At 52.2% G+C, this 26,080-nt stretch overlaps 4 protein-coding genes and 2 non-coding genes across 6 annotated transcripts; 1 reads left to right on the forward strand and 5 right to left on the reverse strand.

The window, feature by feature from the left end:
* Positions 1-390: 390 nt before the first annotated feature.
* Positions 391-1,051, reverse strand: TGME49_207350 (hypothetical protein). The gene is made up of 2 exons (XM_018779385.1): positions 858-1,051; positions 391-796 (listed from the first exon to the last, which is right to left on the reverse strand). The coding sequence occupies exons 1-2, from the start codon at positions 863-865 to the stop codon at positions 520-522; spliced, it is 285 nt and encodes a 94-aa protein (XP_018638520.1). The 5' UTR covers positions 866-1,051; the 3' UTR covers positions 391-519.
* Positions 1,052-1,234: 183 nt separating this feature from the next.
* Positions 1,235-2,441, forward strand: TGME49_207360 (hypothetical protein). The gene is made up of 3 exons (XM_018779386.1): positions 1,235-1,303; positions 1,778-1,864; positions 2,107-2,441. The coding sequence occupies exons 1-3, from the start codon at positions 1,262-1,264 to the stop codon at positions 2,356-2,358; spliced, it is 381 nt and encodes a 126-aa protein (XP_018638519.1). The 5' UTR covers positions 1,235-1,261; the 3' UTR covers positions 2,359-2,441.
* A 2,358-nt stretch (positions 2,442-4,799) lies between these two features.
* On the reverse strand, positions 4,800-14,957 carry TGME49_207370 (hypothetical protein). Its single transcript, XM_018779387.1, has 3 exons — positions 10,969-14,957; positions 10,105-10,688; positions 4,800-9,906 (listed from the first exon to the last, which is right to left on the reverse strand). The coding sequence occupies exons 1-3, from the start codon at positions 13,062-13,064 to the stop codon at positions 8,465-8,467; spliced, it is 4,122 nt and encodes a 1,373-aa protein (XP_018638518.1). The 5' UTR covers positions 13,065-14,957; the 3' UTR covers positions 4,800-8,464.
* On the reverse strand, positions 5,154-5,235 carry TGME49_207365. The gene has a single exon. It is a non-coding gene; the product is annotated as a tRNA-Ser (tRNA).
* Positions 14,958-16,354: 1,397 nt separating the features above from the next.
* Positions 16,355-16,436, reverse strand: TGME49_207380. Its single transcript has one exon. It is a non-coding gene; the product is annotated as a tRNA-Ser (tRNA).
* Positions 16,437-17,237: 801 nt separating this feature from the next.
* TGME49_207390 (coatomer protein complex, gamma sub-unit, putative) lies at positions 17,238-25,908 on the reverse strand. Its single transcript, XM_002369512.2, has 8 exons — positions 24,360-25,908; positions 22,936-23,106; positions 22,200-22,530; positions 21,149-21,366; positions 19,564-19,695; positions 19,107-19,163; positions 18,222-18,356; positions 17,238-17,750 (listed from the first exon to the last, which is right to left on the reverse strand). Exons 1-8 carry the CDS (start codon positions 24,768-24,770, stop codon positions 17,652-17,654), a joined length of 1,554 nt encoding a protein of 517 aa, XP_002369553.1. The 5' UTR covers positions 24,771-25,908; the 3' UTR covers positions 17,238-17,651.
* Between the last annotated feature and the right edge of the window lie 172 nt (positions 25,909-26,080).

Here is a 26,080-nt window from a genome sequence, read left to right on the forward strand (position 1 = left end):
CGAATAGGTCCTCTCAGTTGTATCAACATTGCAAATAACGGGCGCACTTACGGGGAACGTCCGCAGCACCACACGAAAAAGGGTATGTACTCGGCAGCAGGTGGCTCTCTGATCGTGCTCCAGCTTCTACAGTGGTTGCAGCCTGTCACAAGACACTCCTTAAGCGTCTGGCATATTCTACATGTTCTAGTTACTTCATCGTGCAACATTGCTACGCCTCACTAAGTAGACAATGCAGCGACTCGACGTGACTTAAGCAGCACATCGTACATGTGCACGAAGCCTGTCTCTGAAAGCGATGGGAATGCACCGGGCATTCAAGAGCAACATATTTATTTTTTTTCACTGTTAGTTCATTCTAGACAAAGAAGTTGATGACACATCTTTGTCGCAGTCACCAAAACACATTTTTCGAACACGTACAAGGAAGTCTACCAGCAGTTAACTGTCCTGAGCCATGCCACTTTAATTTTAGTGCATCAAAAGAAAGATGACACTCGATAATAGCCTTCGGACTCGTCAGCAGAGTCGAAGAGACCGGGGGTGTAGGTCTGCATAGTGTCTGTCATGGTGCCTGATAACATACTGCGATCTATCACCGCAGTGCAGCAGCGAAAGACCGACTTGGAAACTGTCTTGTCCGCGATAAACGAGATCATCAAGCCACGAACTGCTGAAGTCGTGCCGGTAGAAGGCGCGACCCCCTCCCACAGATTCGTTGAACTGATACGTCACCGGCGACGTACATTGCCTGCCAAAGAATAGGTAGAAAGTAGCTTCTACGTTGCCCTTCATTCTGCAAAGACAAACACAGTCGTCACCAATGAAGTGATTGAAAGGTATGCTGCGGCAGATACAGCCACATTTTTTACGCAACACTTTAGTTTCCTCCTGAAGAGCTCTACCCGTGGCAATGTCATCGTTCTTGTTGGCCGGCCCGCCACTCAACAAGTGGACACACGACTTTCCTAATCTGCACTGCCGATTCTGCTGGTCAGCGGGAATTCCTGTTAAACATTATTGGTAGTGTCATAATGCGATAACCCCAGCATCATCTTAAATGCTATTGCTGCAGAGGTTATTTTCAAAAGCAAAGCAAGGTCAGGCTACACTCACCGGACGAGCAAAGCCGGGCAGGCTTTTCTGCGGGTGCTACCGGTGTGACTTTTCCCAGCGACGGCTTCGCGGTGTTTGTGTTTTGTCCCAAACGGGTACAGGATAAACTGCAGTTGGCAGCTTCTTCTATTTTCGCTTCGCAACCATGGACTCACGATCCGACGTGGCAGCTTGCCCTCTCGAGCAAGTAATGCTAGATTCGGTACCACCCAGCAGATCATGTCTGTCTCATACAGGCCAGTAACTATTGTCGGTTGCCTGTCGATCAGTAGGGCCAGTGACGTGTGCAGGAGCATGTTGTCGTGAAGCAGATGAGCGTTCAGTGATGTCAGCTTCTGTACTTTTCGATTTCTCTGAACGTTGATACGGCAAGAATTCACAAGCAGGACGAGAGGGTTTATTAGAATAAGTGTCCGTGTGCATTTTGATGTCTTGCCACAAAAGAGGACTGGGGAATCCCGACACCTGACTGTCACTCTCGAGGTGGTAAGGCGGCACTTGTTGGATTCGTGTGAAATACAGATTGGACACGCGCCCTCTGATTTCTACTCTATGACGCCTAAATGAATGCGAATGACTTTGGGTAGTCTATCCTCTGCTGCCTTGCCAAAATAACGAAAGCTCCCAAGCCGCCGCCTCCCATGTGGTGGTTTTCTCTCAGGCGACCAATGGCTGGTGGCTACAGAAACCTAGCAAGCTCTTGTTAACGACACTTCCCAGCACAATACATATTGTTCTCAGTTGCAATGTAAGTTTCACAAGCAAGGGAAATGGGTCTTATAACAGGTTGTTACTGTAGAGCTGCACATCGGCGCCCTACATCGAAGTTAGTAGTGTCATAAGACAGTAATATACAGCGTGATCAGACACACTACTCCGCCGCTGTAATTCCCTGTCACTCACATCCATTCGACTTGTTTCTTCTGCTTCCTTCAGCTGCTTAACAAGAGCTTGCTCTCTGCACTTGAGGTAATTGTTTTCTTCTGACAGATGGTGGCACTTTTGGTAACAAGCAGACAAATCGCGCAACCGCCGGGCCTGTTTTTCAATCACCGTTTGCCGAAGATCGTTAAGAGCCACAGCTCCGCCCAGAAGGTCGTCAGACGGCTGCCAAAAATAGCGGGTCTTCTTTTCTGGACTGAGCGAATGCACAGAAAGACCACAGAGCGAATTTCCACAAAGCAGCACCAAAACCACAACACGAGGTTGCTGTCGCACGAACCCGCGGTGGAAAAAATTTAGCTCGCTCGTTTTCAACGGAAACACAGATGTGACACACCCTTCTTTACAGAAATAAATTTCTGTATTATGGCTCCCGACAAGAGAGACCAGGTCTTACAAACCACATGTTGGATCCATATGGCGAAATGTTGGTAGTTACTTCCATTGCAACGAGCACGATTCTCTCACGTAGCCTTGGAGATAGGATTGCCGTTATGACAGTTTCCGTTCAGTTTTGTCGTTTCAAAAACCTCCTGAAGTCTGTTACCTAACAGGCCAGTACCTACCGACCACATTCATTTTCTCTACGTCGCCGGATTTGTGAGAGAACAGCTTCATGTCGTTCCCATGTGCTCCTGCTGAAAAGCGCCAAGCATGACACAGTTACAGATGAGAGGTGTTCAGATGACTGCATGACACCGCGACCGACAATAAAGTTTCAAGGTGGAGATCATGCCATCTTACGTTGAGTCAACTGCTTTGAGGGCAACAACTTTTGCAAGGTAGTACGGTTTTGCCTCAACTCTGATTTTTAGACTGGCAGAATGCTGGCTGGTCTTCCGATTGCCTTCTTTGCCTCAAAAACTCTTTCGCTTTGGACACTTCCTCTAGAAGAGATATCGTTCCGTTACACTGTTTTCGGTATGGGATGGACCATATACGGAGATACCGATACCTACTTTCGACGAAGACCGGGGCTACAATGGTCCTTGGTAGTCGTCGTTTCTTCGTGTGCGACGAATGGCAAATTTTGCTGAATATCAGCACTTTTGATTATCTCTCGATGAGACGACCATCGACGTGGCTTGTGTTGTAGTGCCTCATCAAGGGCAGATCGTTCGTCACTGCCCCGAACTTGGCAATACCATCGTTCAGGGGAGCGACGGCATCCGTCTCCGGTGGCCAGACATGGAGACAACGATTTCCCCGAGCTACTTTGTCTAGAGCTCGACGCGGACATTCTCTGTCTGAAACGAGGGCCAACTGGAGAGCTAGCCGGCTGCCATGGCGACGTGTGTGCCGATTCAGGTGTTTGTAGGGACAACTGCTCATCCGGCTGAGGTACACTCCTTAGTTGTAAAAAGTATCGAGAGTTCATTGCCCCTATAGTTCGCTTTTCTGTAGCTGTCATCGCAAATAAAAAACACTGTAGAAGATAGCGACGTGAGCAACTGTAAAATCGTAGTGTGCCGAGAGAAGCGTATCCGAGCTACAGCAATTTCCTCTGGTTGGGAACGCAACCATGAACTGAGCCTTATATGTGGTCTCCACAAACTCCATTCACAGTTTGTTTCCATGGCATGTCATGTCGAAATGGCAGCAGTAATGAATATGAAAGGATCCGCTATGAGCTCAATCAGCTCGATTGCCCTTGCCCCACGTTGTGGCCGGACAAAGGGACAGTGGCGATTTGACATTTGACTGTATACAGTGAAGTAGAGAGGAATCACTGAAGAATGGCCAGACGAGTACTGAAACAGAGTGACCATGCTGTAGACTGCAATTCACAGGTCCATAACAAACGTGAAATTAGCCTAGTCGGGAACAGTTCCTTTGGATCCGCGGGACGACTGAGTGTCTCGTCGCCTATGACGGACGGAGGCTGCCCTCGCAATGTGCAAAGTGTGCTCTATTGTGGGGCCTCATATGTATCCGGTCGCTCCCTCGTTTCGTGTCCGTCCGTCCATTCACTGTTCACTGCACTCGTCGCTGCCGTCGTCATAGCTATTTCCACCTAACATACATGGCATCTGCTTAAGGTTTCTGTCTGCGCCCTGTGTATGCCCTGCAAATTTTCCCATTTTCCCGTCTCAGTCGCATGTGATAGGGCGGGAAAATCAATGAGAGATTCGACAAGCTTTGAACGGAGGGATGTCGCCAGAGCGGCTACAAGGGACTTGAACTCCTGATGATACACCCGTTCAAAATTAGCAGATACTGGCAGGTCTAGGATGGGGACAATAAGCTTTATCTCCCATCTTCCACAGAGATCTTGAAAAACACAACAACTGCAGCACTCCTCACATGCACCGCGACTTCACACATTTGTAGAAGGGACTTCATTTGAGTCTTTTGGTTGTTGCTGTAGTTACTCGGTATACGCGTATGCAGCCACATGGCTGACTATTCCATACACACCGCCGACGCGCCACGCCAAAAACGGCATAGGCGTCTTGACAACTCTTATTTTGCTTGACGAGATTAGTTCTGCTCCGATGATTGAAGACCGATAGACAGCGCATTATCTGAAAAACAGGGTCTGCATCCTGAATCTCCACTGACCTCCAATGTGTATGACAAAATCGATCACATACAAGCGCCGCATCACGTTGGCACCAGCAGTCATATTTGTCGTTATAGCCGAAATGGATACAATGAATGCGTTATGCGACATTGAAAAGGCAGCGGTAAGGAATCTCACAAAGTTAACAGCCTTGATACCGCCGATAAAAGAACAGACTTTGCGGAGGCCGTGGTGGTAGAGGATACACGCACACCGAGGTCGGGAAGTTGCCAGGTGTTGTGCGCCCACCTTTATCAATAAAAACCTCCTGGAAGCAACCTGCAAACCCAGACTACTCCTCTCGAAGTGCAGCCTAGTAGTTAGCAGTATTCATCGTGATTGCAATTCTTAGTGTACGGTCCACCCTTCAACACATTTGTGGCGGTTTCCTAGTAAAAGTGTTAAGAGATATCGTCACGTTGCACGAGGCCCATACGAACATGAATGACTTTCAAATGTCTTCTCGTTATCAGTTGCTTCAGAGTAAGCAGCTATTTTAGCGCACGAATATCTAGCTCTTCATATACGGCTTCGACGGCGGCAGGATTCGAACCTGCGCAGGCAGAGCCTAATGGATTTCGAGTCCATCTCCTTAACCACTCGGACACACCGCCATGCGAGAAGGTACGCGAAACACCGCGCACCGATGTATTCCTTAACGAATAATGCCCCCAAAGCACAACATTCCAGCTTTTTTTCCGCTGGACCAGATTGTCGAGATTCCATTGCGGAATTTTGCGAAGTGTTTATGAACCGTCTGAAAACTCGTGTTCTCAGTTCCTCCCTGTTCACTCAACAAAAAATGCCTGAAAACGGATACAGCGAGCAAAGTGTGGGAGAACGGCGGCTACACGCGCACATCAACCCACAACCGAGAATCCGTATATCTGTACAGGGCCAAATCTCTTGGCAGCTCTCCTTGAAGGTCAACAGGGGTGGGCACCGCCTCAGTATCCATCTAGCAGATATTATTCACAACTACTGGAAGCCGCAACAACATTATATTACGCAGAAAGTCACATTCACGTTCGAAGCGAGCACACATAAATTTCTAAAGGCTACTCGGATTGAGACGGCGATACTGCGGAGTGTGTACGAAACAGTGCTACGAAAAAAACTCGAGATTGTTTCGCGGGCGAAAGCCATAGCGACCACGAATCACAACCGAAGCACGCCCAAAAACGACCTTGTCGTGCCGCCGCTCTTGCGTTTTCCTGTGTAACTTGTGTTCGTGACACACACACGAAGAGACACACAACCGCCGTCAGAGCTGTGTTTCGCCGCTGGCAGTTTAGAACACACAGTGTTTGCTGGCATTTCCAAACAGCCATGCGCGTGGCGAAGTGGAAGGTGTAAGACTCAACAACTAAAGGAGCTTCCACATACACTGAGAAATCAGAGAATTGCATGACGCCATCTCCTGGTGTTGTATCAAATACAGGGATAGCGGGCACACCATCTGCCTCTAACAGGCACTATCCTGCTGTATCGTTAACGCATGCCCATGAAAAGAATAACGAGTACATTCATTAAGTTCCTACGTGTTCCAACCACGAACTACGAAGGAATCTAGTCGATCATGGCACTGGCATGCGCCACACACCTGTTGCGGGTACTCAGCTGAAGATCCTCCCATTTGTTAGCTCCGTCTCTCCCGAGAATGAAGTAATTAGTCACTGCCGGTTATGCAACTCTCGGAACCGACCTCACAAGCTCTTGGTCCACTAGCATGTTACGAACCGGGTTTATATTCCTAGCATCCAGATGCGAATCACACCCGAAAGAAATTATATGGATTATCAGCTGTCCCATGATTGTCTTGTCCCTCGATACCACAATAAACGCAACACATACGCAGCGCAGCACCTGTGATGACGCCTGCTCAGTCTTTCTTCCTTCTGTCCCAAGATTTGTTAGAGATAAACGGAATTTGAATTGAGGCAGACTAGTTGCCTAAATCCGTGAAAGGCTCACCCGAAGGATACGCGTAGTATTCTAGTTTGACAACTGTGTATGCTCACAAGAAGAATGCCAGAGCGATGCCAAAAGGCCAACATAGTGGTGCAACCTGAATGACATTTTTGAGATTCCGAGGTACTCAGAGCTTCGTGCCTCATCTTTCAGCATGAGAAGGTTGGTGCGTGAGGCACGGACAGTCATGCGGTGCTGTTGAAATTTGCCAGTGCACCTTCCGACACCTGCACTTTCCGGCAGTCCCATAACGTACAGTAAACTGTGAAACCAAGTAAATTCTAAACTCTATATATGCACTGCATGCCATGTCTCGCGGGGAGCATCTCTCATATGGTAACACGGGGTTACGTTTCAATCAATTTTTAAAAGACAAGTGGTAACCCGCCGCTCAGGTTGTTCGAGTCCTATACCTCACAATGGGGAGAGGAGTGATGAAGTTTTGAGAACGTGAGAAACGCGATTGGGAAGCCTTTGGACATCGTCAAAACCGCCTGCCTGCGGTTAGGTGATTTACTCGACAGCACTCTTGCAACAGAGAACATGTTATGTCCACCAAACCCCAGCTGTGTGCGGAAACGTCGGATGACGCTCTACGTTCGGCGTTAGTCCGCCACCCCGACTTGTCCTACACACGAGCCCGAAACTAGAAATTGCTTCGACTTCTACGATACCAAGAAAGCAAGTCGCCGACGCAACAGAAGCGACAAACTCTGTAGCATTTCGCTTTACTGGTTCCGCTTGCCTTGCCATTCCTGTCCAGTATGCCAACTCCGTGGTACAGACTGTCTCTTCCAGTGTTTATACTGACCAAGGCTACTTGCGCAACCCTTGAATTGTGCCACTGTAAACATGACTATCTGCACAAATCGCCCAATACTACTAACAGGGGGGGTTCAAAGCTGTACGTTTGATTTGTTATTTTTCCACAAACGAACCAATATTTAAGCAGGGAGATCGAACTGCCTTTACTGATGCGCCACAACCGCTGCACGACTGAGATCGACATTTTGCGCTAGAGACTATACAAAGGACAGAACGAACGTGAGAACAGTACCTCGTGTGTAACCATTTTGATGGCTGGAAAACTCAGTATTCGGCTCCCTACACCACCCCGGGAAACAACAGACCTTGATTATTTAGAAAGATAGCATACGTGCTTGCAAGGGAAAGTCTGGCCTTCAACACCATCCTCACACGACCAGTGAACTCCATCGCACACTTTATTCAAGGACAGTGCCCTTATCTCCATTTAGACTGTCTGTCATACACACGCGCTCGGCCGAAACATTCACTTGTTTTCGTTCATCAACTGCAAAACACGGTACCCGATTGAACTATCTCAGACAAAAGACTTCGCGCTCCACGTCACAGGAACACGTCTGAATGGCCGCATGACACGAGTCCTCGTACACAAACAGAAACTCATAGAATGTTCCTTTTTCATTTTAACGTGTGCCAACCATGCCTCGACGAGCGTCATTGATTCGTTAATGAATCGCACGAAGGACAATACACTGAAAAGAACTTCGATGACCGGCATTTCCATACCAGAGCCACAGTCGGTTCGACTGCTCATCGCCGAAGCAACTGTATACCCACTTGCTTCTCTGCCCTGCTGCAGCGTCTACCGGATGAACACAGCGTCGAAAAATCTGGTACTGGGTGTTTTTCGTGCAGACTGATCTTTATCGACTCGGTTCCTTGCCATCGCTGTCGGAGATCAACGGTACAACGAAACGTCTTCGTGTCACTACCTGGTCTGCACGCATCTTCAGTTTGGGTTCTCAGAACCGGGAGGCGACTTTTACCTCTCCACTGTGTACTCCGATGTAGCAGCAACCCCTTGTACTTTTCCCGCCGAGAGGTCTCTCAGCTGAAGAGATCCTCTATAGGACGGTGTCCGGCACTGGCTGGGCGTTGCTGCGCCGATGGCATCACTACAAGACTTTCGTGAGACCCCTCAGGTGGCTGTTGGTGCTGTGTTGAGACCTGCCACATGCCTGCTGGCAATCCCTGTCCAGATCTAGCCACTATACTTCCTAAGCCACAGATTTTCTCAGAATCCTTCGAATGCATCTGACCGATACTGAAGCTGTCAGCGGCCTGTGGACTAGCAGACGAACTATCTAAAGAAGGCTGGCTGACGGGCAATTGACTACTTGTTGATTGGCTTGACGGTGCCTGCTGAGGAACCTGGAGGGGGCCGTCGCGGTCGAATCGAGGCTGAACAGGCACATCGTCAATGTTCCACTCATCTAAATCATCCTCATCCCAAAATCCTTTCCCCTCAGCACCAATATCATCTGCAGTCCCAATCTGCTGCTTATTCGTCACGCCTAAAGTCTCGGGGCCTACCCCAAAAGGGCCTGGTGGTCGGACAGACAGCTGCAGTGTAGGAAGTGATTGTGATGGCTGAGGCTTTGGAACCGCAGATGCAAACCCGTTTCGACACTTGCTGTCCTGAAGTGAATCGGGAAAGGTCTGCCCATGTGCTTGAGACACATGCGGGTGAAGTACCCCATTCGGAGGTGAAACGGCCACTGGTAAGGCCGTTTGGGAGCACGCCCGTGTGTTTCCCTCCATTCTCAACGGTGTGTGCTCACTTCCACCGTTCTCTGCTTGCCCAGCACACGGCACGCTGGAAGGCACTCCGCAGTCTACGTTGTCGGGCTGTTTGCCACCAGACGATGACATAGGGGGCAACATTTGGCAGCCGCCACCAGGCACAGTAGCTGCGTGAAGTGGCTTGAGTCCCTCTTTGGAAAAACCATCGCCACTGCCTCCGGAAGGACCGTCTAGGCCATTCAAAAGCTTTCCTTGGTGGTGCGACGCATGCCAAGACTCCAGGCCTACCTCCACCGGTGCCGAATCGGTCCCGTTAGCCAAATCCATCACTCCACTGACCGGGGGAAGGTTTTCCTGCCGCTCTCCGTTGTCTCTTGGACACTCGCCAGCATCGCCAGGACTTGCGGCGGAGATAAGCGGACCAGTGGGGACTTCCGGTCGCATCGGCGGCGGCGACACAAACGCAGGAATGGCCTGCGTCGACCGGACGGCGTGAGCAGAAACGGAGGGAACCACGCCACGTGTTACACCAAAAAAATCTCGACCTGGCTCTCTGGTCTGGCCATTTGCACCAGACAGGCGCGACACGGTTGAGAAAGGCCCCGCAAGTTGCCGCGGTACTTCAAAAGGGCGCTTCATGGGAACAGAAGCCGGAGAAGCACAACTGACGGGCGGAGGTAGAGAAATCCCACAAGGTGGTGTCACAGCGCACGGAAACGCAGCGGAAGGCGGGGCGATCGCGCTACCTGAGTCTAACGTAGCCCCGGGAGAAAATGAGTCTGCCCCTGTTGAAACTGGATCCAACTCGCCATCCGCAGCAACAAAAGGGTGCTTCATGGGAACAGAAGCCGGAGAAGCACAACTGACGGGCGGAGGTAGAGAAATCCCACAAGGTGGTGTCACAGCGCACGGAAACGCAGCGGAAGGCGGGGCGATCGCGCTACCTGAGTCTAACGTAGCCCCGGGGGAAAATGAGCCTGCCCCTGTTGAAACTGGATCCAACTCGCCATCCGCAGCAACCCTAGTCACCATCTCACTGCGATTTTCTGGCTTCACTGTCTCGTTTTCATGTGCAGACGAGGAATCTACAACACTCGGCGCCAAGTCACCGTTGCCACGGTCCTGAGACTCTACTACTGGAACGCTGTCTCCAGCATTAACAGCATCTACGTTAACACTAAACACACTAGTAGGCCGCGGCGGCCCGGCGCTCGCTTCGCCTGCAGGTGAAGACGAGAGGTCAGCGACTGGAGGTGACTGCATGAAAGGAGACGCTAAAAGCGAACTCGGGCTGGTCCCCTGATCAACTCCTAGCGTTCCTGCATCTGCGTGGAACTGCGAGCGGAGTCCCGATGAACTTTCGTGCACAGGGGTCGTTAATGCCGTTGGGTAAGCATGCACGGCGGGAGAAGGACCGGCAACGGACGCCACAGCCGACGGAAGAATTGAACTTGTCGACGTCATAGAAGTCGACGAACACGAGGGAATTTCAGAAGCCTCTGGCACCTTGTGTGCATTTGACGGGACGCTGCAAACCCACACACGCACACCTATCGGAAGGAATACACAACCAAGGCTTCAAATTCGAGATACCCCAGACTTCCGATACCGCATCGACTCCCACACCATCGTGAGATACCTAAGGCACAACGGAACAAACAGACAACTGCCGACCACAAGCTGCATGCGATAAAACCCTGAACTGACTTGGGAATCACCAAAATACTCGTGCTGTTGACATCTTTTCTGCATACCCATGTTTCGACAGTTCCACCAAAGTCGTCTTCGCGAACGGTTCCCCTCCATACCTCAGTTGACTGGGGGTCGCCGATGTGGCACCTCGAGAGCCAGCGAGCGAATTCGCCATGGCGACAGTTCCTGCGAGCCTCGTGGTAAGCTCACTGAAGCTCTTTCTGTGAAAATTCCGCAGGTCCGCTACCTTCTGGCGCGCAAGTGCGTCGGTCTCCATGCTCTTCGCTACGGCCTGTTGAACTTGCTGGACGGCTGCCGCAATGACCCCCGTGCTCATCAGGCGGCGGCCCACACTGCTGCGAGCGACGCTATCCGAGATGACAGACGAGCAGGCAGACGGAGTGGGGGGAAGAAGCCTCCCGCCGCCAGGGAGGAAGAGTGATCCGGTGGTTGCTGCATGTCCAGAAACAGTGGAAAGAGCGACTCCCGCCGCATTCGCAGTGTTATCTCCAGATCCAGGTGGGAGTGGGGGCGCCGCAAGTCGACTTGCACTGCTGCATCGACTTAGGCTCCGCCGTCGAGACGCCCCGCCCCACAAAGCACCGAGGGCATGCACACCTGAGCCACTGGCTTCTGGCTCTTGCGCAGCCGCAAGTTTCTGGAGCAGCAAGTCGAAGTCGTCGAACACGGCGGAGGCACTCGCCTGGTCCCCAGTCTCTCCATCTGTCGGCTTGGTCTCGTTCCCCTCCACAGCCTCTGAATGTCGCTGAGACTCCGCAGCCTCGAGAGCCTGCAGGTGCCGCTGCTTCAAACCCTGGAGCTTCGCCTGCAGCTGTTGAAGTGAGTGGAGTTGAAAGGACGAGTCGGACAGCGGCTGTCTTCCTCCGCTGCTCGGATTTGACGCCGCAGCACCACTGGTTCTCTTCAGCAATTTGTTCTCTTCCTCCAAAGCACGAATGCGCATTGCATCTCTCTCTGTCGCGTCTCTGTGGAGTTTCTCGAGGTCCCTCACTTTCCGCTCCAGCTGCTGAACCTGCGCCCGCTGCTCCTCCGCCTCGTGAAGCGACGCCTCGACCACTCCGTTCGTCCGCATCTCCGCAGCTCTGTGTCTCTGAAGCTCCTTCACCTCCTGATGGAGTTGCTGAAGTTCTCTCTGGTGCTGCTCCAGCTGTCTTTGCAGTTCGCTCTCCTTCTCCACAAGCTCTTGCTCGCGCTGCTGGAGTTGCCGGTGTTCGCGCTGCAGCTGCTGGAGTTGCTGCTGCGCGTCGAGCAGTTCGCTGAAGCCGTCCCTCACTTGAGCCTGCAGGGCACTTTGTTCCTCCAGTTCCTGCACTCTCCCGAACAACTCTCGCTCCCGCTTCTCCAGTTCGCGCACGCGGTCCGCAGCCTGCCTCTCCTGCTCGGCCAGCTTCCCGCGGAGCTCCTTGAGCTCCGCTTCGAGCTCCATCGTTTTTTCGTCGTTGGCTCCCGGTCCAACCGCACCGTCGAAGTCCCCGAACGGTGTCATACCCGACCGCTTCCCCGCGCGCGAGAAACTCTGAGTCTTGGGGCTGCCAGAACGGCCAGCGGCCGCGGGTGTCGGAACCCCCGAATTCCCGCCCTTGGACTCGCCTAGAAGCAAGCGCGCGGCCTCTGTGGCGCGCATCCACGCGGCGGCTGCAACGTAGGTTCCATTTTCGGTTTGCTCCCGCTGATGAATTTTTGCGTTCAGTCGAACAGCCGAGGAGGGAGGCGGCAATGACGAGACCCGCGTCTGGAGCTGAAGGGGTGGGACGCGCGGCCCCGGTCCTTTGCCGTTTTGGGCTTCATTTCGCCGACTCGAGTCGCGACCCACGCGGGTCTGTGAAGGACCTGAGCTGACACCGTTCGTGACAGGCGCATTGGGTTGCATCCCATCTGAAGACGAGTTCCGCCGCGACGGGGGTGAAGCTGCTTCGCTAGGGAAAGAAGAGCTGGTTGCGGGAGCGACGCGCACCGCCCCAGAAGCGGGGAAACTCGGAACTGACGGAGGCTTCACTGGGCTTCGCGCGGAGAGCGCATAGTACGCGGGGGGGGGTTGCTTACCTAAGGATGCGGGATGGGACGGGTGCTGCGGAGGACAAGAAAAATCAGATGACTGAGACAAGGACCCTGCGGAAGATCCGCTCACGCCTTGTGAGGAGACGGGCGGCAAACGCGGCCGCAAATTCGCAGCGGAGAAGAGGGGAGACATTCTAGCAGAGTGAGGAGACCCAAAAGCGGACTGGTTGCCTCCAAAACTAGAAAGAGTGTGCTCGCAGCTCAGCACATGTCGAATCGCTGAAGGAGAAGGAAAAACCGTAAGAAAGGACAGAAAACGAGCAGAAAACAAAGGGTAAGCGACGGCTGCTTTGATGTCGCGGACGCAGTCTTTTAGCACAGAGGAAAACAGTGTGTATCCTCAGCAAACGTAGACCGGCCACACCACGCGCTTGTCGCTATCGCGCTCGCAACCCACAACGGAAACACAAAAAAGATAACGCCCACATGGAGACGCGGGTCAAAACCAGCGTGTCGACTCCCCCGTGCCCGCTACACGCGCGGACGCCAGAGGCGCAAAGAAAGACACACCCCTTGGATTCGAACAAATAGGAGCGCCTGAATTATAGCTGCCTTTCAGATTCTCAAAGAAACGTCACGAGTCGAGACGGCCACGCGCGTCCCAGGCCAAAAAGAAAGCTGCGAATTGGTGCCGCATGCCACGGTCTCGCTACAGCAATGTGACCTTGTTCCCGCGCGCCAGGCACCCAAGGCAAAAAAACCGAGACGAACTGGCAGAGTGGAGGGAAGAAATTGTGGAGGATCGATGCTGTCGTGCACGTGGAAAAAGCAAGATCTTGCACAGACAGCCGGACAGGGGGGATTCAGCGGACGTGGCGAACTCGTGCGAGTGGACGGCTGGTGCGGCAAACGATGTGGTGGGCCACTCGATTAGCTCCTCGATAGAGAATTGCAACAGAAATCACAGCAACAAAGATACTGACAGAAAGGATCAGAATTCGTAGGGCAGTGAGACGGCCTGACTGGAGTAGCCGATGGTGCACACGTGTCGAGGGCACATCTGCGAAGGTCCTCCGTTCACTTCCCTCCACTACGCACAAAATAGAGCTGCTGCGAGCCTCCAAGCAAAATACACGAAATGTCAACAATTGTACAGAGAAAGAACCAGACGAGCAAGATGCCGCGATGCATTGTGCTTTCTCGCGACCACCCACAACACTCGCCTTTAGAGAACAGCGTTACCCTTTGCAGCGCCAGCCTCCCCGGCCCCGGCACGAAGGTCGCTTGCGGAACACCCACTGGCTTTGTGCCGTTTTCAGTCCCGGGTGGGGGGTGGAAGGGTGGAGATGCGACGGCACTTCACCAGGTCAGCTGCAGTGTTTGAGCTTAAGCAGCAAATTTTGCCCTCGATGCTCGAGATATCCCGTTTCAGTTATTGGAGACCCGCTAAACAACACAACTTCTGGCGCCGCAGTCAAACACAGTCATTCGGTGTTTTTGTGGTGACTGCCCTGTGGCTCGGGCCGGTTAAGGCGATCGAGCCTACAAAACGACAGCAGAGTGAGCGTAAGGGAGTGCTGAGCTGTGGTGACTCGTAAGGGAAGTCTGCCTTCTGAATTTCACCGGGACGAAGCTTGAACGCTCGATGCAGGGTCCCAAGGATCCAAGGCTTTCATAAAGGAAAAACACCGAGGAGCAGCTCACGTCATCTTCCTGTGGAAAGCTTTCTGGTGGCGACAGGGCGACAGAAACTGTGTTTCGCCTACCAATAGAGGGGGTCGAAAATCAAGAGGAAAAGCAAGAACGGAAGCGGCTGTACAGCCCGTCCCATGTTCCCGTCCCGGGATAGAGTGCTGGCATCTGCAACTGACCATGACACCGTTATATCCATTTCGCTGTGGAAAAACAGGGTCAGGAGCGGGTGACAAAACATCGAGAAAAGGCTCTTCCCACTCCGCTGTTTCTGATGCGACACACGGCGAAAGGCAGCGCGTTGTGTGCCTGGGCTGCGGACAGGAACCTTAAACAAGGACGATAGACTTTGGTAAAACATCGCATGCCTCGGGTCCAGACAACGAGAAAGCCGACTTCAATTAGTCATGTCTGCTGTGGAACAAAGAATTTACTTTATGGATCAATGTGAGGTCCTGGACGAGGTTAGCTTTCACAGCCTGTCTCGATTCGCTTTGCCGGAGACGGCTCAGACAAAACACGACTGCCAGGGAGGGGTCCGCCCTGATCTGGGGAACTAACAGATCGTGAAAGACCGTTTGCTTAGCAGTAAAACCATTTGGGTAACAGGAATTGACAGTCGCTTTTCTCGGTTGATGGCACACGTGATTTCACCGGTGGTATCGGTAAATGCGAATCCCACAATCTGGGGAAGGTCGTGAACGTTCGCGAGTCCCCGTTCACACACTTACCGGGGCTGGGTGCCCTAATGGAAACTACAGATCCTGCATGTTGGCGCGGTGCAACGTCACATGTTCGCAACGAAGCCACTTTCTTCACAAAGAGAGGACGGGAATACGTAGAACTTGCGGCCCTTACTATTTAAATCTGCATTCAGTATAACACGTTAGATTCCCCCGCTTTTGCGCGCCACTTACTTCGGGGTACCTCGCAGACCCGACGAGGACGACACTTGCGTTCGTCTACAGTCCCAAAAACCGCGGTGTCTGCGTTTCCGACTGGTATCATGTGTGACGGAACTACGGAGGGTAACGGGGGAATAGCGATGTTTTTGCGCTCGGAAGTCCTCCCGAGCCGGAGTTGGGACACACTGCTCAGACCGGAGTAACATTTACTCGAGGATCGACTGGTGAAACGGTTTCATTGGTTGAGACGTAAAAATCAACGCAACAAAAATGACAGAAGTGGGGTTCAAAGCCACGCCCTTTCGAACTGCGGCCTTAACGCAGCGCCCTAGACCAGTCGGCCACTCTGCCGTGAACCCATGTGGCGGTGGCTGTTTTTGATTTAACGCCAGGTTCACCCGTCCAATTTTTCTCCCGAAAAAGACACATTCTTTGCATCCTTTATTGCAGGTATTATGTCATATTGTCAGAGACTGAGCTTGGCTGTTCCAAAGGATCCCAAGAAGAAGCGACTCCATAGGTGGTGGGTTCTGGATGGTGTGCCGGCGGTATCGTGACGCCTTCACACGGAATTTAACTCGCATCACCTGCTGAAGCGATTTGGCTTCTGTCGTCAAGTTAGACGCGGTAAATAGAGATGCAGACAGCCACTCTCCAACTGAATGTGAGGTCAGAAAAGAGGTTCCCTTCGGTGGGGTCACCGGTCCTGGGGAATGATGGTTGCCACCAAATGATGTAAACGGCCCTTCGACTCGTAGCGTTTGACCACATCGAACCTCTACGCGTTTCTGCCACACTTGCTGACACATCCACCGATATAGTTCCTTTCCTTCTGGTGTTAACAAAAGCAGTGTCCCAAAACAGTTTTTCTGCTTTGAGAAAAAGACGACGGCGGCAGGATTCGAACCTGCGCAGGCAGAGCCTAATGGATTTCTAGTCCATCTCCTTAACCACTCGGACACACCGCCGAAACCCTTGGTCGCCAGAAGCGTGGTCGTCAGAGCCACTTGTGGCAGTTCAGGTTTGTATCGACTCCGCGGTCGATATCGCTATTCTGCCGTGTGCGGTAGTGCCTGTCCGGGTCCTGTGTTTATTCGTTCCCTGATTTTCCTCGACTTGCATTCGCAGCAACGACTTCTCGTGCGTGCTTTTGTACGTTGCCAGAGTTACACGGTTATACTTGCCAGCTTCTACAAAGTGTGTGGAGCCAGTTTCCGTCACTGGAGCTTCTTGGACTCTGTTCAGATCACGCGCCATGCCGTCGCTTCGTTCGTGACACACATCTCAACCACTGCGAATATGTCTACGTAGCACTCATCCCCTTGACTCTAAGTTTCACGTACCCTTTACTCACATTTAAATGGCTCTAACTAACCATGCGGTTGTAGACGCCGCTCTTAAAGTTGCCTTTCTCCACATACTTCAATGATGGATGCCAAATGCATACCGAATTCAGTTGGACGATTCGTCTATGGCTTATCGAGCTTTAAGGTCACACTAACGGCGAAAGAACAAGCAGGGGCATTCAGGACCGCTGGCCGGGTATTATCTCAGAAGAGCTGAGCAAAAACTTTGCGGCACTTGCCACGTGCGCATCAAGCGTTGCATCTCGTTTTACTGACAAGAGAACGAGACAACGCCGAAAGGCGATGTGCTGCCAGTAGTTGACTCGACTCAGGATGCATACCGTCTTAACGCGTTCTCATGGTGGATGTAATACGTCTGCAGTAGTTTGAATAGGCTAAAAGCCAACGATGTTACCGATCATACTAGCATTTGAGGAGGAGTTTTCTCTAGCGGTTAATACGAGCAATAACCATAATCCATCTATTACGCCTAGAACATAACCGGTGTGGAAATGACACTTGGTGAACAAAAAACAGAGAGTAGCCGACAAGCGCATACGTACCGCATGGCAAAGATGAACGCGTGACTGCGTGCGACGTTGTGCCATTCCAAAAACAATTCTCAGACAGATGATTCCATCCACATCTTTAAGTTTCTCATTCGCTAACAAGCACTTTTAGAAGTCGGTGGCTAGAGGTGTGGGAAATCGTAACCAACACGCCTGCACATATTGACATTCCTGAGCGTTCTGTGGACCAGCAAGAAGTTCTGAACACTTATATTTCGGTCCAAAGATTCCACATGGTCCAAGAAGCTTGAAAAAGGATAGAAAAGAATCACACCCGGCAAATGTACGAGGAAGACTGGGTGACATAGCGGACCCAGCGGAATGGACTCGCGACTCCGTTCTTCTCGGCGATCCGCAGGTAGCGCACCTGAACAGGGAGAACAGCGTAGACCACCACAACAGCGACATTGTATGGGGCTTATCGAGTTGTACAACAGCATCCGTACTTCTGTCTTCAGAGAATTCTCCTTCATCTCTTGTAAACGGCATTTGTATCCCACAATTCTCCATCCGCCGAAAAAGACCACCGGCCACGCACGCAAGACGCAACTTTAAGCAATTCTTCTGTTCCGTTGTTTTCCACTTCTGCTCGTGTCCTTTTCGCCCACCTCATGTTTCTCTTCACTTGCTCTGAAATGCAAACTCGGAAGCGCGAACGACGAAGCGATCCTCGGTCGAGCGTATCTTTCCTCGTCGGGAGTGCGTAACAGGGACGGGTGGGGGCACATTCGCGTTCAGCTGTCCGAGGCAAAATCCGTAGATTTGTGAAAAACACGAGGAGGCAGGAAGGAAAGCGAGTCTACATTGCAAACACGCACTCCGATTTCAAAAAACGTACCTGCAGATTTGACACATTGAACATCGGGATCTCGAACGTCATGCTGATTGGACCGAATTCCTTGCGGTACGCTGCAGACGCTGTCACCGGTGATGACGACGTGAATCGCGCTCGCATGATCATCTCTGCTCCGCCCTACAACAGAGACAGACAAAACACTACAAGCCTTCCAGATTTTCTCCGGCATTTCTGTGAGATACCGACTGACAAGCGCAGATAAGTCGCCGCAGTTTTTCCATCGTTACTGCACAGCACAGCTCCTGCACGCACTGTTGACCGGCATCTCGTCGCTAACGTACAGTCTACTGTTATCTGCACCGTTCACTTCCCACCGGCTAAAAAGAGTAACGACCAGAGAACTTCCAAACGTAACATGCGCAAAAGCAATTCCTCGAGTGCCTGAAAAAAGCCGACAAGCCCCCAGGAATGTGATTCGTGCACTCCGTCAGACGACCATCAGGAAGAAGATTGCCGAATTGAACATCATGACGATTGTAAAACATGCCACAGATGTCGAGTTCTCACAGTGTGCAGCTCTTTTCTGCGCCATGTAAGACATGCGACCTCGGGCATCCCCTCCAACTCTGCTTGACCGCCCCTAAGGGAGCCCCGACTTTGACTGGTACAAAACATCTAATTTATCCACCGTTCAAAGTCGACATTAACAACACGAACATCGCAACTAGATCGTATATGATTAGCAGACTATACGCCGGAATTGTCTTGTTTCACAACCAGCATTTGAAACATAAAGAGCATAGCTCATGTGTCACGCGTGGCAGCCGTTGTGTGCCTTCGTGATTTCTCTTCGGCAGACTACCGGCGTTTCTCGGAATCTGCCCAAAGAAAAAATCAGGAAAGTCCCCCATCCGCCACGCGACTTACATGAAACTTGCGAATATTCCAAACGAGTCTCTTTTCTGCGGGCAGAAATTCTGCAGACTGAAGACACACATCGTGGCGAGACGAAGACAGTGGGCTGGGACTTTTCGTCTCAATCTCTTCACAAACAGGAGAACGCCGTCTTCTTGAAGCTGAAGACTCCAAGTGCCAGCGCCCCCCCGACGATGTGCAAGACCCCTTTGTCTTCTTATCCGACCTCATTCGCTGTGACAGATGCCCAGGCTAAGCGTTACAGTGTATCCTTCCCTCAAAAGAGTTGTGAATGATGCTGGGATACGAGACGGCCTAACCCCCCCCCCCCCCGCCGCCCCCCTCCGCGCCCTCAGTCAGCCCCTGCACCCGCCAGAGGAATAAAGATGGTGTGCGATGTGTGGAAAAAAAGGCCCCCGCATTCCTCAGACTCATTCGAAGCGCGAAAGCCGCGAGACAGGAGCCTCACCTGGAGAGGGACCGGAGGAAGGAGTTCCGTAGAGCAAGCGACGATGCCCTTGGGAAGAGGAATAGACAGTGCCACTGTCGCCGCGTAGGTCTGCTCAGGAATGTCTGCCTTGACCTTCACCGTCAATTCGCCCTACGGAAGAATGCATGCATTCACACTCTTAAGGCCTACAGCAGACGGCCTCGTGCCCGCGAAACCGCTCTAAACAGTGCATCCAGACCTGCGCTCTAACTCACAAGCAACTCGATGAGCATTCACTCGATTCGAAGGAGCGACAGCTGCGCCTCCTCAAGTACACAGAATAGGTAAAGCAAGGTAACCCACGGACCGAGTGGTCATGCAGTTAGAAACCCGCGATACGGCCTTGCAGCCCAGGCGCCCCCAACGGTGGGAGAAACACCCGACGAAGCGTTTGTCGCAGAAATAACATAAAAGATGAGGGAGTTCTTTATGGGGTACATCTCCACGGAAGGCACTGAAGGTCGCAAGTAGACATGCACTTCAGGTAGACACACGGGAGTTAACCACGTGCTTCAACCCTGCAGAGAGGACTGGGCAAGCATGCAGGGTGGACGCACTGACGGGCACACCCAAAGCATGCAAGCAAAGTGATGGAGGAGGACGGAAAACGCTCGCGGACCCCTTGTGGCCACACTGAGGGGGTGTGAGGCACTAGGAAAGAACGCAAACTCGCTTAAACCGTTCTTGGAAAAAGGGATGATTGCAAGAGACGCGTTAGCATGCAAAAAACCCAAAGACACGACAGACTCTCTCCGTTTCCCCCTTCTCCAGTTAGAGACAGTTATACATATGTAGATCCGGAACAATTTCTCCAACGCATGCCGTTCGACAGTCTTGATCAGACCGGTGAATTGTGTGTCCATGCAGAAATCTATCGACGCCCAGACACTCTGTTCTTCTGCACATTTCCAAGACCTTGCCCCCAGTTGTTGCCTCAGTGGTATTGCATGACAGGTGACTTCTATTACCACTGAAATCCGTAGGAGCAGAGTTCCCCGAGTACCGAAGCCAGTGCTCTACCTCGGGCAGTGAAAAGAACCCGCAGTTCAACCATGCATTGTGCAACTCATTTAACTGGTATTAGGATTGATGTTTTATACCAACTGACCCGTCATCGTGATGCATGCTTTGTGTATGCAAATCGAAAGAATGCTCAAGTTCCTTGCATTTACTCACCAACTGATATTTACGGAGTTCGGTCCCCACTGAACTGAACAATATCGTCATGCATGCACCCCTCGTTTAGGTCTTCTTCGCGCGCTGAAGTGCCCAGGAGAATACGCTTTTCAAACAAGTCCGTTTCGGGTCGTACTGTTAAAAAACCCAAAGACTCGTTGGTTGAGAATCTGACCCCACTCTTTTTTCTTCTGCTATGGAAATAGATTCAGTACATTCTTTTGAAAACATCTTGTTATCTTCATCAAATCAGTTGATCTAAGAGATCTTGATGTTTCCAGTTCTTTTCTTCTGAATAAATCTCCGAGAAAGATTCTGCTGGTTGGTGACCCACATCGGCAAATCCTGAACAGCATAAACTCTGGAGGGTGTACACCGTACTCCGTACCTTTGTTTGGCCACACCGCCAATCGATGGAGGGGAAGATGCGGAAGGGCACTGCTTGGCAGTGTGCCACCCGGTAGTTCATCAGCACGAACTCGCCGTCGGGCGGGACGAAGGTGAGGAGTCTTTGCGGCGCGTCGAATTCAGACAAATCCACACATTCGTGGAAGTTACATGCGTCTACCCAGACAGTTGAAGACCCTCCTGCGCCATTCGGGCTTCCTGGCGAGACGCGCGAAATCCCAGACATTTCACAAAAGAGCGAGCGACATCCACGACTTCTCTCGTGTGGAGAGAAGAGCTTTTGGACGCCGCTTGAGACGCGAGATAAAGTGCAGTGCGACGAATCCTTTTGATGCCACATCAACTGCGTAGGATCCTCCAAGCTGGCAACGCCCCAGGTACAGCGTTGGAGAAAGGAGGCATTTTCTTAGAAGCCGCTTCTGATTTGATGCAGCTTCCACACCCAGACAAGTCAACATCCGTCCACGAGTTCGTCATGCAGCGCGCTTGCTCCCTTTTCGAATTTTCTGACATTCATACTTCTACCGTATCCGAGAAGAATCGGCCAAAAGACACCTACACCTAAACACATATGCACATATGTATGCAAATATATATATATATATATATATATACCTGTAGCCAGACACACGCACGAGAAAAGAAATTTAGTGTAGCCTTGTTGTCTTGCAAATGTTGATATTTGACTTCGTAAGTAGTTTCGTTTTTTTTTTCGAGACTGGAGATTTTCTACCAAGTATTTTCTAGTTCGTTGAGAAAACCTTTCTGGATGTAAAGAGCTTTTCCTGCAGAGACGGTAACACATATCCCGTGATTCTGCTCTGTGTGGCGGTCGGTTGTTTCCATTGCCACGCCGAACAAATGGGTCGAATAACGGTCTTTCCTTCAGTGCGCGCGTGGGTCAAGAACTTCTCTACTTTCGCATCCTTTCCTGTTCTCCTTGTCTCGTCCCCTGCTTGTTTCATCTCCCGATTCTTTCCCCCTCGCACAGTCGTTTCTTCTTTTTCTTCCGCCGATTTTCTGACACCGACCTGTTGTCTGGCTGACGAAAACAATGTCGTCGTTGAGCGCGAGTTTGAGGAGGTACTTGCCGTCCAAGTAGCTTTTCATTTGGATGCTGCCGTCGAGCGAGGCGTTGACCACCTGCCCTGTAGAGCTGAGAACGACGGTCAGTCTCTCGAGAACGTCGACGAAGATCTCGCTTCTTCGGATATTGGCCGACGCCCCTCGAGGGCCGCGGCCGCCGAAGGACGCGCCTCTCCCCGCCTCTCCTGCCGTCGCCCCGACAGGTCGGTGGGAAGCGTTGCTCGGGATTGTTTTCGGCGCCAAGTTCGCGAGAGTTGACAAGCTGGAAGTGAGTTGCTGAATCAGCAGAGACAGAAACACTTGCGTTGCAGAATCAGGTGTGTACATGCAACCCCCCGCATGCCCCCTGCACACAGACGCACCTGCTGATATCCACACTGACGTGTATGGCGGTGCATGGGTGCCCGCATAGACATGAAAGTCGCGGTGGAAGGACATGGAAAAGCCTAGGCTGGAGATGCATTGGTAGATCTTCCATCGATTGCTCCGCCTCGTCATTTTTGGTGAGTTGCAAGGAAGAATAGACGAGAAGAACCGGAAACGGGCACCGGCAGAGAAGGAACGAAAAGCGACAGTCTCAGAACGCCTTGGCTAGCAGACAGAAGCACGCTCAAGCCCCGAGAGAGCGAAGGAGAGACGACGGAGAAAACAGAGCCGCCTCGTCAAAGTGAGAAGACCCACACTCTTGACCGGAGGGGGGTCAACGAGAATGGCTTCCGAGTAGACTGCAGACTTCAGGGACTCTGTGGATGTCAGCTGAGGATAGCCGTAGTCAACGATTTCATCGAGGAGCTCGTAGATCATGACGAAGTTCTTCCGTATCGCCTCTTCGTTTAGCACCCCGCAAAAGTCCTGCAGAAAGGACGAACACGCGAAGGAAAAGCGTTGCATGCAGGCCCTCGAGGCCTCGCCGCCGTCTCCTGCTTCCCTTTTTTGCCGCAGTCTTGTCTCGGTTCGCCTCTCGGCCGCTCCTTCTCATCACACCCGAAATCTAGAAAAAGTGGAAACCTGCGCACAGCGCACCACCCCGCAAAGGGGCAGGTGGCCATACACACGGAACGCAGTCGGACCCATGGCTAAGTGGAGATCGAAGAACGAGCACCCTTCAGACGAAGACGAAGTACACATGCAGCCTCGCTTCTAGTCGTTTCTCTAGGCCTTCAGGCAGAACGCTTGATCTTTTCTTCGATTTGTGCGAACTCTCTGCGCTTGCCACACAGTCAACCACGGCGGGGAACGCAAACCCGGCAGTTCTGCCAAAAGTACACCCTGTAGTCTTGGTGTGCTTACAAATACCCACGACACTGGACGCGAGATACGGAACAAACTGTCCCCAGACATTCTTGAGTTCTGCGTAAACCATGTTCACGCAGGCTTGCGTGGTAGCGAGAAAACGAACTGCCCCCAGACGTCTCTGCTTTTGAGAGAAGAGGTCAGTTGGCGGCGAACGAGAGAGAGACACTCAGGGAAGCTTCTGTGTGCGCTGCTTTTTGCGACTTTGGGGAATCGGAGACGATAAAGTTCTTTTTCGCGTTCGAGGCGCGTCTACCTCGGTCGCGTTCGACCTTCGCCGAAACCTTCTCTCTTGCAGTTCTTTTTCCTCCCCTCCTGTCGACAAACAGGACTCCAGAGTCAGCGCTACTCTCTCTCTCCCGCCACTCTGCTTTTCTCCGCAGAGCGCATCGGTCAGCTGCTTCGTTTCTTTCCTTCCCCTGCTTGCTTCGAGCTTCAGCAACCAAGTAGAGGACCCAACACATACGCGGGGACTGAGGCCGGTTTGCGAACGCGTCTCTAACAGGGAAGTACTAAAGGCACCCCAGAGGAAAGACAGCGTCGCTGTAACACAACCAACTGCATGCAGAGAGACTCAACCTGGAGCATCAGCATGCTCACAGTGCCGCGTTTTCGGGACTCAGCACTCGCTCGACTCGTGGCAAGAGAGACGCCAGTACTTATGGCATAGACCACAGCGTCAGGTCGTTTGCGACGTCGCTGAGCCGCTGCTTCTTTACGTTTCAGACGCTGCAGCTCCCAGGAGGTTCTGAAGAGATTCAGTTCGCTCGAGGAGCCGAGAGTCAAGGCTTGGCTGATTCCAAAGCAGCTACCTGAATGATCTTGGTGAGGCGGTGAAGGAGTTCGATGAGGACGGCCGGCGACGGATTCTGCTGAGTCGTGAGGACGAAGTAGAGTCCGCTTCTCCGCAGAAACGCAAAGGTGATGCCGTTGACGCAAAACAGTGGCGAGGCTTCGCCAGCGGCGCCGAGCCCGCCGCGGTTCATCATCGCGAGCATGCCCTGGGCGGCGGAGGGGATCCCTCGAGGTGCGCATGTCGATGACTTCCCCGAGTTCCCCGAGGCTCCAGCGCCAGAGAACTCGGAGGTCGCGGCAGAAGGCACTTGCCAGCAAGTCACATGTCTGTAGAAAATCTCTGCGGCGCCCTTGGGAGCGTCGTTCCGGTAGTCCTTCGTGATGAGACAGTCCCCCCGCGGGGACAAAACGTAGAACTGAGAAAGCATCGGGCCACAATCGAGCAGACGGGGGGCGAGAAGAAGGAGTGGAAGACGAGAGGTGGAGCAGAAAGAGGGTGGACAACTGGAGAGACAACGGGGAAGCAGCAGACGCGTGTCAGGGCAGCGAAGAACATGCGGGAGACAAGCGAGAGACAGAGACGAAGGCGGCCAGGTGAAAGGGGCCGGTCGACGTTAGAGACACAAGGCGTCTGGGGAGAGACACTGCTGACAGGGAGAGATAGGAAAGAACGGCGGCCTGTCAGACAAGAAACGGAGAGTCCGGGGGTGTCGAGAACAGTGGAAGAGGAACGCGACGAGATCCACGAGGACGCAGAGGAACGGCGACTCAGAAAAGAGAGAGGCGCAGACACCACAGAGAATGGTAAAGAGACTGTAGTGACTCTAAACACGTGAAAAGAAGGAAATACAAGTGACTCCGTTGGTCACACACACAGAGGTCACCTCGTGAGGACGAGGCGCGGAGATATTGGTGGTGTTCGGAGACGAAAAAAACGGAAACAAACGGGAGACGAGACAGAAGCCTCACCGTCTGCAGAGAACAAAACAACTTCCATAAAGGAAAACCGACAAAATCGCTCCTCGAAAAGTAAAACATTCCAAAGTCGCTGGGACAGGAGAGCCTGCTTTTCAGGACCCCTGGAGACACGGCAAAGCCGCGCGCACGCAGGTTCCGTTTTTCGTTCGTCTCCTTTTTCGAAATGCGCGAGTCTACTTGAAAGCAATTACCAGCTCTGAGCGGTATCACCTGTTTGTGCGAAGCCTGGCGACTCCAACCAGCATTTCCCTCGAGCAGTCATTTTCTGGGACACACCGGTACTTTCCTGCAGATGTCTGCAGCAATTGAGGGACTTTTCGCGGCAGGAAACGAGACAGAGCGTCCGTCGCGCGGACGAGAATTGTCGCATAGAAGATGTGTGGATTCCAATCAAAGAGAAAAACGAGAACAAAACTCGGGAGAACCAGACGACACCGATGGGAGCATTTGGCGACGAGGAAGCTACCCGCGATCGATCGATCGAGCCGTGTTCCGGTGTACATACACCTGAGGTCCCCGCGCCTTCCCCGGAATGCAGACAGGTTTCTCTTTCCCTGTAGAGAAGCAAACGTACAGGAGGGAAAAGAGATTTGTTTCTTGTCTCGAAAACGTGACCATCACTCCTCTACCTCGTCTTGCTCAGTCGCAGGCGGGCATGCACAACGTGTGCTCTCTTTTCGAGCTTCTGCATCTCTCTGTAGCAGTTTGCCGCATGCGCGCAACTGCTCGTTGCTTCCTGGGCTTTCCGATCGGATCCTGC

Source organism: Toxoplasma gondii, chromosome Ib (assembly GCF_000006565.2).
Source record: "Toxoplasma gondii ME49 chromosome Ib, whole genome shotgun sequence".
Classification (NCBI taxonomy): Eukaryota; Apicomplexa; class Conoidasida; order Eucoccidiorida; family Sarcocystidae; genus Toxoplasma; species Toxoplasma gondii.

Coding starts and splice junctions, on each gene's coding strand:
- TGME49_207370 (XM_018779387.1), bottom strand. CDS start 13,064: ATGTCTCCCCTCTTCTCCGCTGCGAATTTGCGGCCGCGTTTGCCGCCC. Junction 10,689..10,968: donor GCGACCCCCAGTCAACTGAG/GTATGGAGGGGA, acceptor GTGGGTTTGCAG/CGTCCCGTCAAATGCACACA. Junction 9,907..10,104: donor CGGGGCTACGTTAGACTCAG/GTAGCGCGATCG, acceptor CGTTAGACTCAG/GTAGCGCGATCGCCCCGCCT.
- TGME49_207390 (XM_002369512.2), bottom strand. CDS start 24,770: ATGCTTTCTCAGTTCTACGTTTTGTCCCCGCGGGGGGACTGTCTCATC. Junction 21,367..22,199: donor TTTCGTCAGCCAGACAACAG/GTCGGTGTCAGA, acceptor GCGTCTCGCCAG/GAAGCCCGAATGGCGCAGGA. Junction 18,357..19,106: donor GGAATATTCGCAAGTTTCAT/GTAAGTCGCGTG, acceptor TCTCTGTTGTAG/GGCGGAGCAGAGATGATCAT.
- TGME49_207360 (XM_018779386.1), top strand. CDS start 1,262: ATGGACTCACGATCCGACGTGGCAGCTTGCCCTCTCGAGCAA. Junction 1,304..1,777: donor CAGCTTGCCCTCTCGAGCAA/GTAATGCTAGAT, acceptor GTTTTCTCTCAG/GCGACCAATGGCTGGTGGCT. Junction 1,865..2,106: donor ATATTGTTCTCAGTTGCAAT/GTAAGTTTCACA, acceptor TTCTTCTGACAG/ATGGTGGCACTTTTGGTAAC.